The sequence below is a fragment of the Colius striatus genome, chromosome 12 (assembly GCF_028858725.1).
Source record: "Colius striatus isolate bColStr4 chromosome 12, bColStr4.1.hap1, whole genome shotgun sequence".
Classification (NCBI taxonomy): Eukaryota; Metazoa; Chordata; class Aves; order Coliiformes; family Coliidae; genus Colius; species Colius striatus.
The window spans coordinates 24,328,386-24,341,544 of record NC_084770.1 but is presented as its reverse complement, the minus strand read 5'-3'; the positions used below and the strand labels follow the sequence as shown (position 1 = coordinate 24,341,544).

The window sequence follows — 13,159 nt, the reverse complement described above, 5'->3', positions numbered from 1 at the left end:
CCGTGGCGGGCGGCACACGGCGGAGGGACTCGCCAGGGCCTCGCTCGCTCCGCGCGGCGCCGGCGGGAGCGGCCTGTCACACGCGCGCCCGGGGAGACTCCGCCGCGTGTCCGCGGCCATAGTGTTGTACGGAGCCAGCCGAGCCCCGCCTCTGTTGCCCCCCCCCCCCCCCAGTCGGAGGCGCCGCTGACGGCTCAGCTCATCGGGAGGCGGATGCCTTGCAGCGGCCAGGAGGCAAGCGAGCGGCGCCGGGAGCGACTTTTCCCTCCCTCCCTCCTTCCCTCCCCTCCCCACCAGCCCCGCGGCATCGGCGCCGTACGGCGGCGCCTCGGCCAAAGTGGCGGCGCCCGTGCGGCGGCCGCCATCTTGGTTGACGGCAGTGCCGTACAGAAACCCCTTCCCCAGCGGCGGAGGGGCTGCCGGGGTGACCTGGCTCCGCCATCTTGCCGTACGGCGGCGGCCCGTGCCGGCGGGCGGGGGCCGGGGCCGGGGCGGGCCCGGCCGGCGGCGGCCGGAGATGGTGATCTGCTGCGCCGCCGCCAACTGCTCCAACCGGCAGGGGAAGGCGCACCGCGGCGCCGTCTCCTTCCACAGGTAAGGGCGGCCGTCCGGCCCGCGCCGCTCCGCTGCAGCCGCTGGCCCCCCGGGCCTCCCGCATCCCCCCTCCTCACCCCGGTCCCGCCGCGGCCCGGCCGCCGCGCTGAGGGGCGGCTGCGAGCCCCCGCCGCGCTCCCCTCGCCCTGCCCGGCCCCGCCACCCCCGGCCCCGGCCGTGGCAGCGGCCGCCCTTTGTTTCCCTCAGCGCCGGGGACCGGCGTCGGGCTCCTTCGGCGGCTCCGGAGACCGGCTCGGCAGCGGGGAGCTGCCCCTCGCCGCCGCGGGCCTGGGCCCCGGGCTCAGCCCCGGCCCGGCCCCGTGCCCCCCGCCGCCAAGGCCCGGCCCCCGCCTCTGCCCGCGCCGGGGCCTCTCTGGCGATGCTGCCATAGGTGAGTCCCCGGGCAAGGTCGGTGTCCCCCTCACACCAGGTGCCTCATTCGACTACTCGGGGTCTTCCTGGTTATTTAATCTCAGTTCGGGCGTTATTTGCACCTCGTTCGAGGTTCCTGGCGTAAAGGTCAGCTCCTGGCCAGGCAGCGGGTTTCGCTGCTCCTCACACCCCGGTGCCCTGCAGACAGGGGGCTGCGTTTGGCACCGGGCAGCTGAGCGGCAGGGAGGGTTCTGACGGCAAGGGAAACCGGCCCTTTCAGCTCTGTGGTGTTTGCAGAGCGGAGCTGTCAGTGCAAGCAACAAATAGCCCGAAGCAAAGTGACCCTCTAACCTGTTAAAACACACCTGCCGTGAGAATTCCCTCTGGCCGAGAGTGCCACCAACCCTCCTGGTTCCGAACAACCTCATGGGCTTTGTCCATTTACCCTTTTCAGGTTCCCCCTGAAGGATTCCAAGCGCCTGATTCAGTGGCTGAAAGCCGTTCAGAGGGACAACTGGACTCCCACCAAGTACTCGTTTCTCTGCAGCGAGCATTTCACCAAAGACAGCTTCTCGAAGCGGCTGGAAGACCAGCACCGGCTGCTGAAGCCCACGGCCGTCCCCACCATCTTCCAGCTCGCAGAGAAAAAACACGGCAACCTGGATTATGTCAGAAGCAGGAGGAAAATAGCAAGCCAGGTGCCGCTGGAGGATGGGGAAGAGCCGAGGGAAGGGGGCTGTGAGGTAGCCCAGAGTACCCTGTCTTCCGGCCAGGACTTCATGGTGAAGCAAGAGACAACAGAGATGGAGGAGGCGAGCGTGCAAGCGGGAACGGGAGCGGCGTCCCAGGAGGACAGCGGCCTCCCTGGCCAGCTGGACGGCCCTCGCAGGAGGACGTTAGGGGACAACTTGGTTGCCAAAGCTGGAACCCAGCTAAAGCCTGAGAGATCCGCTGTGGAGGCCTGTCCCAGAGGCAGCTGGGCGGGGAGCTGGGTGGCAGACAGGAGCGGCGTGTCAGTCGACGACTTCACGCCCGCCGCCTCCGGCGCTTGCAAGTTCATCGGCTCCCTGCACTCGTACAGCTTCTCCTCCAAGCACGCCAGAGAGAGACCTCCTCTGCCCAGAGAGCAGCTGGAGAGGAAAAGGCCAAAGAGAGATGCGGAGCCAAGCTGCAGCAGCCACCTCCTGGGACGCGACAAGGCCGTAGGGGAAGGCTCCCCCACCTCCTCCCTCACGGCCACCCCTCAGAAGCCCCCGCAGGGCTCGTCGGCGTCCCCGGCAGACCTCACCCCGCAGCCCGCCGCCGAGGCCGTGCTGGGGAGGAAGGGGGACACGGATGCCAACCCCATGTCCATCAACGAGGTGATTATGTCGGCCTCGGGAGCCTGCAAGCTCATCGACTCCCTGCACTCGTACTGTTTCTCCTCCAGGCAGAGCAAGAGCCAGGTGTGCTGCTTGCGCGAGCAGGTGGAGAAGAAGAACGGAGAGCTGAAGCTCTTGAGGCAGAGGATCAGTCGCTCTGACAGCCAAGTCAGGAAGCTAAAGGAGAAGCTGGACGAGCTGAAGAGGATCAGTTTCCCTTACTTGAACAGCCTGCTATCCCAGGACTGTGGTCAGTATTCCCAGGGGCTTCGCCTCCAGGCAGAATCCGCCCTTTGCTTGTCAGTAAGAGGCTGCTTAAGTTAGAGGTCCCAAAGGTGTGATGGGTGGAAGAGGTGAGGAAGGTATGTTTTCAGGAAGAGAAGCAGTAGCTTATGTTGGACCAAGAGATGGTGGTGAAGGAATTAAGCATTTGGGGTACTTGAGCTGTTTCTCGTGTCCCAAGTGTCGCAGGCGATTCCTAGCGTGGGCTGGGGAGCTCGGTTGTGGTGTCACAGACAACCCCATGAATCAGTGGGGCTTTGGTTGGTTGTTTTGTTGGGGGTTTTTCTTCCTTCCTGGCTTGTTTTTAACTCATGACTCAGCAGCACGTGTTAGGATTTGTCTTCCTTTGGAGTGAGCCTGTGGATCTTTTCTGATGTGTCAATGAGCCATCACGAGCAGCAGGTGTCTGGGAAAGCTGTTGTACATAGTACTTCTGGTCTGAGATTTCATGTAGTGCCCTTGGGCTCGGGCTGTGGGAGCTGTGAGGTGGTGGGTATCAGGTATGACAGTGTCACATACAGGGTGAGTGTCTGGGAGCCAGTGTTGGCTTTGTTTGGATTGTTTGCTCTCTTGGAAGGGAGAAGCGGCCAGGAAATGGACAACAGAGTGGGAAGAGATGGAGAATGACTCCTCTGCCAATTACAATAAACCTGGGCCACCTGAAAACATTGGGGAGCTCAGCAAGGGGTGAAGGGGGTGTAGAAAGAAGAATCTTCTTGCAGAGAAGTCGAATCGGGCCGTAACACTTTCCCTTGTAAGGAAAGAGTCCTTTAGTAGGTAGCTGATAAAACCTTTGCAAGGTGAATTGGGGGGAAGAGTTTAGGAGCATCTGGTGATGTTTCTGTGGCTGTTGAGAAGGTGTAGGATTGCCTTGTGAAGGATGCACGCCTGTGGGCTTCCGTGTAGGAGTCACCCACGGGGGGCTGGGTATCCACTGATGGCAGCTGTGACACCTCTTCTTCCCTGGGAGGAGAAACCTTGTGGCTGCTTCTAAAGCCACACTGGACTGGACGTGCTCAGAACCGTGGTGCTGGGCGAGGCAGATGCCCTCTCCAGCCTGGCAGAGCATGGCCTTCGTCCTCACTCAAGTGCAGTTCCTGAAGGTCAATGCCCAGTGCTGCTTTTCCCACAGGATTTTCATTCTCCAAACTATGGGGAAGCTCAGGCTTTGATTTAGGTAGAGAAAAAGCTTTGGGGTAAAGAGAAGAACTAAATACACTTTTAGGGTTCCATAATTGCCATATATATACATATAGACACATAAGAAAAAGGGTGTCTAGCTGTGCTGGAAATGCCTCCAGTGAAGCACTAATTACAGTGTGCTGAAGGCTGCTTTTCTTTATTCCAGCAGGCACTATCATGTTGCTTTTTTTTGCTGAGATGGATGTGCTTCCCTGAGAATGCTTTGTTGAGAATGTCTTCTATAAGGACTTGAGAATCACATCTTCTGTTTTCTAAGGGGAAAGTGACATTTCTTTTTAAATGAGCTGACTGGCTTTGTGCCTGTCCTGTGTCTCTCATCACCAGAACTGTGGCATCATCAGTGGCAACGAGCCATTTTGGTGACTGCAGCCTGATGCAGTGGGAAGGTCTGGTGAAACTCTTTGGCTGGTAACTTTTTTAAAGGGTGTGTTGGTGGCTGGCTGGCTTTTGTTTCCTTTTTGGTCCTCCTCTGCCTTGCACTGCTTCTTGTGTGCTCGTAGGAATGGTTTCTGACAGTCAAACTGCACTAATTGCAGCTGACTGCTGCTGGGCAGAGCCTGGTTTATGCCTAGGCACTATGTGTTAGTGTAAACCAGAGCTGCATTGGACAAGGGCTATTGGGCCTTTGTAAAATACAGTCAGGTAATGTAACAATAATGACAGTCTTGGTTAGTAGCTACACTTCAGTTGTCTCCAATCATCTGGTGTGTAGCTGGGGTGGTGCTGTGAGCTGTGAACCTGAGTCTGCACATTTGGGCTTTCCTTCTGAAGCCAATGCCTTGGGGATGGGGAGTGTAAGTAACCAACTGGACTGACTGTGCAGGTGGTGACACGCAACCCCACGTGCTGAGGGGCCTCTCTCTGCTGCTGCCTGACGTTCAGCTGCCTCCACAGAATCTGCAGCACAGAGAGGAGCTTTAGGTCTGCACCCACTGAGCAGATCTGTGGTTTGGTCCCAGCTCTCAGGTGATGTTTTCCTCCCGTGAGACCAGCACGTTTCTGCTGGCTGTATGCAAACTACAGCCATCTGGGAAGAGCAGGTTTGTGCAGAGCTGCTGCACAGGCAGTCCCTGGCAGCCCTGCTCAGGGATGGGTGACTCAGGCTGGCTGGGTGGCTCACAGGCTGCTCCAACTGGCACCACACGCTCGGGTGGCCGTTTCCCAACCTGACTTCACCGGGGCAGCGACTGAGTGGTTTAGGGGGAAGCCCTGGGCTGTTTCCTGCAGAGCTTTTTCCATCTAATCTCCGAGCTCACTCGCCTGTTTGGCAGGAAAATGTCTCCTTTGCTTTCTTGGACCACTTCTGAGGTCTGTGGCCCAAAGGCTGAGGAATAGCTCTGCGGGCAGGCATGGTGCAGCAGGCAGGAGGAGGCCAGGTGCATCTTCTGGAGAACCAACAGTGTGCACAGGGAGAAACTGTGAGCAAATACAGATGCTGCATCCTGGGGAAGAGGAGACTGTTCTGACTAATAAATACTACCTGACCATCTTGCTCTGCTTGAAGGATTTGCAGCTCTGGTGCATCTGCACTCCCCCAGGGCCAGCACAGACAGGAGAGCAGAGATGCTCCTTTCACAGGATTCCTTCATCTTCCCGTGCTCAGCTTTGGTCCTTTGGTAAAACTACATCTCCCAGCAGGCACCAGGAGAGCTGGCTTCCCTAATCCTGAGTTCACTTCCCTTATAGCCATTTTACCAGCCCTGTGTGGTGAGCAGAGGTGGGGTGGGAGCTAGACCAAGAGTAGGAAAGTAACTGCAGAGCATGGCTGGCGCTGGAGCTAACACAGGTATGACTCAATGGGACTGTGTTTGCTGGAGAGGTAGAGCTGGTGCAATTCAGCCCTTTGATCCCATGGGGAGCCTCTTAGGCTGGGTGTCTGCTCTCCTGAAGGTCACCTTAAAGGCAGGAGACTTTGCAAAGTGAGTCCGCCTGGAAAAGGGTTAGAATGTTGCCAGGAGTCTGCAGGAAAGCCAGTTCCCTTCCACTTCTAGTTGTCTTTAGATACTTGTACAAAGGCAGTGTGGGAATGAGGTCACTGATGATACTTTTTACAAGTGAGCTTGGAGACAAGCAGAAGAACTGGAACAGTAAATGTCTCTGTGCTGAGGTGGAGTCCTGGTGCCTGGGCTGTGGGGCCTCAGGTGGTGTTTCCCATCCAAGTTTTTGGTTCGTGGTGTGGAAAACAAACAGCAAAATCCTGTTCCTCGGTGGCAGTGAGAAGTGAGGCTGTGCCAGGGCGTGAGGGGCTGTGCTTTCATCAGTATGAGCAGGACTTGAGCATCTGGAAAATCAAATACTTATCATGGATCACAGAGATGAGCTGTCAGAAAGATTGCTTCAACCAGGGCAGGCACTGCTGCTCTGTCAGCTGCACAGTAACTTGGGGTTCAGCTGTGGAAGAAGAACATTAAGAACCCATCTGAGATGGCAGAGGATGCTTGGCATCATTCTTTTTCTCTGCCCAGTCAGGGATGGGAAAGGCTGGGGCAGCAGGCTGGGCAATGCAGTCAGTGGGATTCACAGAGAATCAGGGAGCTATAAAGCAAGCTAAGGGTGAGATAAGGAGTATGTGTGCATAGGTTGAGAGCTGGTGTGAATCTGTGGCAGAAGGCATCAGGAGAGAGGTTAGGGGAGACTTCCCAGTAGCTATGGCCTGAGCAGTGGGAGGCAGGTGAGATGCCATGTGCTCTGGCCTGACCTGCATCAAGCTGGACACTGGGCTCATCAGAGAGAGGGATCCCTGGAGAGAAAGAGCTGTGGGTTTTGTCTCCTCAGCTCCTGCAGCCTGTGAGCAGGGTGGCTGATTTCAGTCAGGTTTCATAGAGGAGCAGAGGTCTGGAAGGTGCCGCACCCCGAAGTGCTTCAAGAAGGTTTATCATCCTGTAGGGGAAAGTGACTTCAGGAGTGCCCTTGTTAGGAAAGGGGCTTCTTCTTAGATAAAAGAGAGACTGTGTACATGGGTGCAAGAGGAGCAGCATTAGGAGGACCCCAGCTGAGTCTGAAGCTTTGAGCATGCAGAAGGGTGGCCAGTGTCTCCTCCACTGGCAGTTCGCAGAAGCGGTTCGTGTCCTTCATGCTGTTGCACACTTTAAGTCACGTGTGCAAAAGTGATGCTCCAAGAGCTTGGGTTTTTAAAAAGGGCAGCACATGCTTCTTCATCAGGGAGATTCTTCTTGACAGCATCTGTAAACCCTGTTTGAGACAAAACAGCTCAGGAGACAAAGCTACTTCCCTCTTTAAACTCTACTTTGTGTTGTTATGGTAGTTCTGCGTTTACCTGCTCCAGCCACAGCATAAGAGACCAATGTCTTTTCAATTCAGCACTTGTTTTCTCTGATGGCCTCCATCAGCCTGTCTGCCTCCACACTCCTGCTTTTCTACTCTCTCAGCTCAGCCCTCCAGCCCAGAAGAGAAACAGAACTTAGCCAAGGAGGAAAAAAGCACTTAGTCCAGTAGTCAGAGAGCAGTACTGGAGGTAAGCAGAGCACTGCATGGGGTGTGATCAGGATGTGGGGGCTCCTCTGCACATCACTGAGTCTCTGCTCCTTGTTCCCACCATCATCTCTGTTACACTCAGCTTTTCCAAGCCACAAACCCTCTCGGTGGCTCCGCTGCCATCAGGTGGTTTGGAAAAGTAACAGTTCCTTGGCCATGTTTTCTGCCCAGGTGCCACAGGCTGTCTTTGCTTCTCAGCTGGCCAGAAGTGCAAGTGTTTAGCAGTGAGGCTGGCTGTGCCCATCAGGCCCCTGGAGCCTGTCACCACCTGGCTTCTCCTGGTTTAGCACAGTCACAGATCTCAAGGGCTGGAAGGGACCTGGAGAGCTCATCCAGTGCAACCTCCCTGCCAGAGCAGGACCACCTAGAGTAGGGCACACAGGAACTCACCCAGCTGGGTTGGAATATCTGCAGAGGAGCCTCCACAGCCCATCTGGGCAGCCCCTGCCAGTGCTCCCTCACCTCAACAGGGAACAAGTTTTACCTTGTGTTTCTTTGGAACCTCTTCTGTTGCAGCTTGCCCCTGTTGCCCCTTGTCCTGTCATTGGACATCACTGAGCACAGCCTGGCTCCAGCCTCCTCACACCCACCCTGTATGGATTTGTAAACACGAATGAGGTCACCGCTCAGTCTTTAGCTTCTCCGAGCTCCCTGAGCCTCCACCGCAAGGGAGATGCTCAGCTCCTTTTTCATCCCTCGCTCTGATGCTTTTTCCTGACATGCCACGTGGTTGGTAAGAGAATGAAGCGCCCTGTTGGAAGCGCTCTGGTGACAGAAAGCTCCCGCCCCTCGGCTCTGCCGGCTCGTCGGGTCCCAGGAGAGGGCAGCAGCAGCCCAGGCTGCTGCCTCCTCCAGCCTTTCCAAAGCTTGGCTCTTCCTTTCTGCGGTGGGAGCTTGAGCCTGCAGAAGGCTGGGAGAGAAATGCAGCGTGCATGGTGCAAGGGAAAGGCAAGTTGCAGCTGGCTGGGGTAGCCAGGCTGTCCTGACTCACAGAACTCTGAGCTCCCCACACAACACTAGAAGAGCAACAACAGTTCCTAAGCATCAGCCTAGAAGAGCAGGCTTTCTTGCAGCAGTAAATTTGGACTCTTGTTATCCGTCTTCACTGTCTGAGGGCCTTTGCTGCAACAGAGAGCACTGTTCTGGTGCTTTGGTTGCCATCCCTGTCTCCCCTTGCACCTTGGGGCTGCTCCAGAGAACAGCGTCACTGCTGCCTCAGGCCCTGTCTGAGGTGCTTGGTGTTTGCCTGCTGTGAGCAGCCACAGGGGAGGCTGCAGGGCACAGAGCCCTCAGTTGTCTGTCTTTGCCCTTTCCCTCTGCAGAGACTCCCCAGCTGAATCCTGTGATGGAGCCCCTGTCCTGGATGCTGGGCACCTGGCTCTCCGACCCGCCGGGCGACGGCACCTTCCCCACCATGAAACCCTTCCAGTACCTGGAGGAAGTGCACATCTCTCACGTGGGGCAGCCCATGCTCAACTTCTCGTAAGGCACCTCTTACACCTTTCACTTTTAATACACTTCCCAGCAGTGAAGCATCATCAGCCATTTACTCCTGACACCACCCCAGGCAATCACAGGCTTAGACAAAGCAGCCATTCCCCCGAGACAAAAGCAGGCCCAGCAGTGTATTTTCAGTGCATGTGAGTGTGATTTCAGTGTGTTTTCAGCTTTTGCCTCCTGATTCCCCCAGGTTCAATGCCTTCCACCCAGACACCAGGAAGCCCATGCACCGAGAATGTGGATTCATCCGCCTCAAGCCTGACACTAACAAGGTGGCCTTCATCAGTGCCCAGAACACAGGTACACTCCTGCCTTCCACCTGCCCTGCTGTGCCAGGGAACCAGGGCACCTCTCACAGTTCCATTTATTCTCACTGTGGGCTCAGCACCAAAGCTGACAAGTGGCCAGTGACAGCCTTGCTGCCCTTGTGGCATCCCCATCTCTGTGTGGGGAGCCAGGGGGAACATGGACAGATAACAGGTTTGGCTCTCACTGCTGCTGTCAGCTGGCCACAGCTGACTCTGGGGCAGAGAAAGAGGTGCAGGCTCTGGTTCAAGGAGCCCCAGGTCTCAAGTCCTTCTGTCACATGCTCCCTTGACAGTTTTGGAGAGTACTCTCAGTGCAGGCTCCTTTCTTAGCCCCTGGGCTGGGAGAATCCCCCACTGTCTGCATGTAGTGCCTTGGTACTTGTTACACACCTTAGGGGCCAGGACTGACAACCCCATGGAAATGGTTATAAGTGAGAGTGTTAAAGGCCAGTTGATGCTTAAACTTGCATCTAAAACTCCAGAGCAGGTGCTGCAGGGAAAGCTGCCAGCTGCAACATCCTGATCACCCCCCAGGGGACGAGGAAGTCAGACTGGGCTTCTCTAAGCCATGTTCCATCTCTCAAGCTGCATGGAGCTGTGGCTGTGGACACGTGCTGGGTCAAACCAAACCCTTCTCTGGGCAGCCTGGTGTTCTGTTCTGCACCCTAGTAACTGTGATGTTAAGTCATCTTGGGAGCCTAAAAATACATGTGACCTTGCTTCTCACTAGGTCTGGTGGAGGTGGAGGAAGGGGAGGTGAATGGACAAGAGCTGTCTATAGCTTCTCACTCCATAGCCAGGATCTCCTTTGCCAAGAAGCCCCACGTAGAGCAGGTGAGTGGACACAGGGGCAGCAGTTCACATCGTGCTGCTGGCCCCAGAGGGTGTCTGTCTGAGAGGACAGGTTGATGAGCATGCTCTTGCCATCAGGAGTTCTTGGAACTATTGCATAGCACCCTGGTCCATCCTTTCTGTAAGAGCCTACAGAAGGTACTTTGTACATTACAAGAGCCAGAGGAGTGCCTGAGAGAAGAACTGATGTGCTGAGTCAGAGCAGCCAACACAGAATCCTGTCTCTGGGAGTGGGTCCTTGGGGAACAGAGGAGGAAAGTCTGGCCTAAATACCCTTGTACAGCAACAGTGTTACTTCTTAATGCCAGTCTTCTGGATTAACTAACAATGTGAGGGTGCACATGTAAGGTCTGTCCAGTGTTTGGCCTCCTCAGCATATGCTGGCAGCTGAGACAGAACAAGCTCTCAGAGTGAGGACTGGTGTGTTCTTCCATCTGGTTCTCTTTGATAACAACATGAAATCAAGTGACCACCAGCAGTGTTGGAAGGGGGACAGGTGAGGTGTGGCTCTCAGGAGAAAAGACACTGCTCTGATTGCAAACACAGTGTTGTCCTGATTTCAAGGCTTAGTTTTGCACCCTGATTGTTGTGTGCTCTAAAACCAACCTCTAGTTATCTGGGAGCACAGATTCGTGCAGATGCAGCCAGTGTCATCACTGTGCTCCCTAAAGTCACTCGTGGACCAGAAGCTGTGTGTGCCTGTACAAAGGGAGGACACTTCCCAACTCCCCTGCCTTTACATCTGTGTTTTAAGTGGTGGGGTTTCTCTTTCCCCAGCAGCAGCTGTATTGCAAGTGGTGTGGGGAGAACTGGGAAAATGAGACTTGTGGGTAGTGATAAAAGCAGCTTAATAACTAAAATGAAAGAAACTCTAATAGTAGCAATAATCTGTGTAACAACAGTAAAGAAGGGAATATCATAAAAGAGAGGAACAAAACCTGAGGGGCAAAGAAATGCAGAGATCCCCAAGTGGTGCCCAGTGCAGTTGCTGCCCCCTCCCTGACTGACACAGGAGCAACACCAAAAAGAGGTTCAAAAAGGATGGTTCCTCTTACCTTGGTCTCGGTGACAGGCAGGAGCAGGCCTGCAGCCAGTGCTGAACTCTGGGCTGGGAGCTGGTGTTTTGGAGAGGGCTGCTCTGGGGAGGGGAGAAGCCTTCCCTTTGACTCACAAGCTCCACCTGTGGGGCAGGGACAGCAAGCAGGAGGATGACTAAAGGGAAGGCAGAAAGCACAGGTGAGGAATTCAGCCTGTGGATGCTGTTTGCTTACTGATTCCAGTCTTTCTCTTCTTCCCCCTCCACCCCCCTTGCTAGATTACCAGAAAGTTCAGGCTCAATTCTGATGGGAAACTCGAACAGACCGTCTCCATGGCAACCACTACGCAGCCCATGACCCAGCACCTCCACATCACCTACAAGAAGGTGACTCCCTGAGGCCCCTGACTGCCTCTGCTCCCCCCTGGGGCTGTGGAGCTGCCCCTCCTCTTGAGAATGTTACTCAGATGTTTCCATTATGGTATATTAAAAAAAGTGAAATAAAAAGCTTTTATTTTTATGTCTGTGCCTGGGGTGTGATTGCAGCACAGCCTGTGCCTCCCTCCCCTCTGCTCCCAGAGCCAGGCTCCTGCACCCTCCTGCAGCCCAGCGCCCTGGCAGCAGCAGGGACAGGCCCTGCTCCCGAGGTAAAAGGCACCTCACTGCTGAGAAGGGCTGTGGCTGGTTTCTTTGTGCTGCTTTGCTTGTGGCTGCAGCACTGGGGGAGGGGTAAGAAGATGGCTGGGGGAGTGTGGGGAGAGGCTGGGAGATGGTTCAGTAGCTGGGGAGATGGAAGAAGCAGAGAATCATTTGGGTTGTTGAAGCCCTTGAAGCTGCTGCGGTCCCAGCCCTGCCCAGCCCACCACTGACCCACAGCACCTCAGCTTTGGGATCCCTCCAGGGCTGGGCACTCCCCCAGCTCCCTGGGCAGCCTGGCACAGGGGCTGACACCCCTCTCAGGGAAACAGTTCTGCCTCAGCTCCAGCCTCAACCTCTCCTGGGGCAATCTGAGCCCCTTTCCTCTTCTCCCATCGCTTGTTACTTGGGACTGGAGACCAACCCCCAGCTCCCTGCAGCCTCCTGTCAGGGAGTGTCAGAGAGTGCTGCTGTCTCCCCTCAGGCTCCTCTTCTCCAGCCTCAACACCCCCATTCCCTCAGCCCCTCCCCAGCACCCTTGTGCTCCAGCCCCTTCCCCAGCTCTGTGCCCGGCTCTGGCCACGCTGCAGCCCCTCAGTGTCCCTGTGGCAGTGAGTGAGAGGCCCAGCACTGAGCACAGCCCTGGAGCTGCAGCCTCCCCAGGGCACAATCCTGCTCCTGCTGCCAAGCTGTTTATGTGGCTGTTGGACCCGCAGGAGAGGAGCCATTACTGGTTTCCTCCATGCCACTTTGCTCATCCCTTGGGACTCCTCCAAGCAGGACCCTAAAACGGCCAGTGTCTGCTCTCCTGAGGGCCAGGGAGAAGGAAGAGGCTGAGATGGAGGTTTGGGAAAGAGCCCCCTGTCCCCTCCTGGTCCCGCAGCCCCGTGCTGTGGAGGGTTGGGATCCTCAGGGTGCCCTGGCACAGCCACCTGCCCATAGCCTCATTCCTCCTGCTGCCACTAAGGGCTGTTAAGCTGACAGCCTTTACTCTGGGCCTCACTGGGCTTTTAAGAGCAGCAGGAACCGCCCCATGCTCTGGCTCCACACAGGTCCCACCGGGCCGTGGTGGTTTTGGCATCCACCAAAGTGGAATGAAAGCCCCAATCTCCTGAGAGCCGGCCAGCACAGAGTGGATGAGCGCTCACATTCATGTGGAATTTAGTGCAGTTCTGCCTTCAGTTCTTTTGTCAGTGCAGAGCTCATTACAACCCAGCTGTAAAGCCCTGCACATAGCTCCCATTCACCGCATTATTGGTGGCATCTGCTCTCCCAGAGAAGCCTCTCAGCTCTTTGCTCTTGGGCAAGGAAACCAGAGTCCATGGCAGAGACGGCCTACACTAACTCACGTGCTCTGGCTGGGAAGGGAGCTGAAGGATGTGACTGCACCACAGCACTTCCCTCGGCCCCTGCTTGTTTGCTCATTGCATAACCCATCACCCACCAACATCTCTCCTCCCAGCTATCTCACAATCCCTGAGTGGTGGGGGCTGGAAGGGCCCTGCAGAGCAGTCCCAGCC

At 56.2% G+C, this 13,159-nt stretch overlaps 1 protein-coding gene across 1 annotated transcript; it reads left to right on the top strand.

Moving 5' to 3' along the window:
- The first annotated feature begins 13 nt into the window (after nt 1–13).
- THAP4 (THAP domain containing 4) lies at nt 14–11,523 on the top strand. Its single transcript, XM_062005957.1, has 6 exons — nt 14–594; nt 1,421–2,577; nt 8,630–8,789; nt 8,998–9,107; nt 9,846–9,949; nt 11,283–11,523. The coding sequence occupies exons 1-6, from the start codon at nt 518–520 to the stop codon at nt 11,400–11,402; spliced, it is 1,728 nt and encodes a 575-aa protein (XP_061861941.1). The 5' UTR covers nt 14–517; the 3' UTR covers nt 11,403–11,523.
- The last annotated feature ends 1,636 nt before the right edge of the window (nt 11,524–13,159 follow it).

What these genes read in the sequence shown, in the direction of transcription:
- THAP4 (XM_062005957.1), top strand. Translation starts at nt 518, where the DNA reads ATGGTGATCTGCTGCGCCGCCGCCAACTGCTCCAACCGGCAGGGGAAG. An exon ending in CCTGCTATCCCAGGACTGTG is followed by an intron (nt 2,578 to 8,629) that starts GTCAGTATTCCC and finishes TTCCCTCTGCAG; the next exon opens with AGACTCCCCAGCTGAATCCT. An exon ending in CAGCCCATGCTCAACTTCTC is followed by an intron (nt 8,790 to 8,997) that starts GTAAGGCACCTC and finishes TGATTCCCCCAG; the next exon opens with GTTCAATGCCTTCCACCCAG.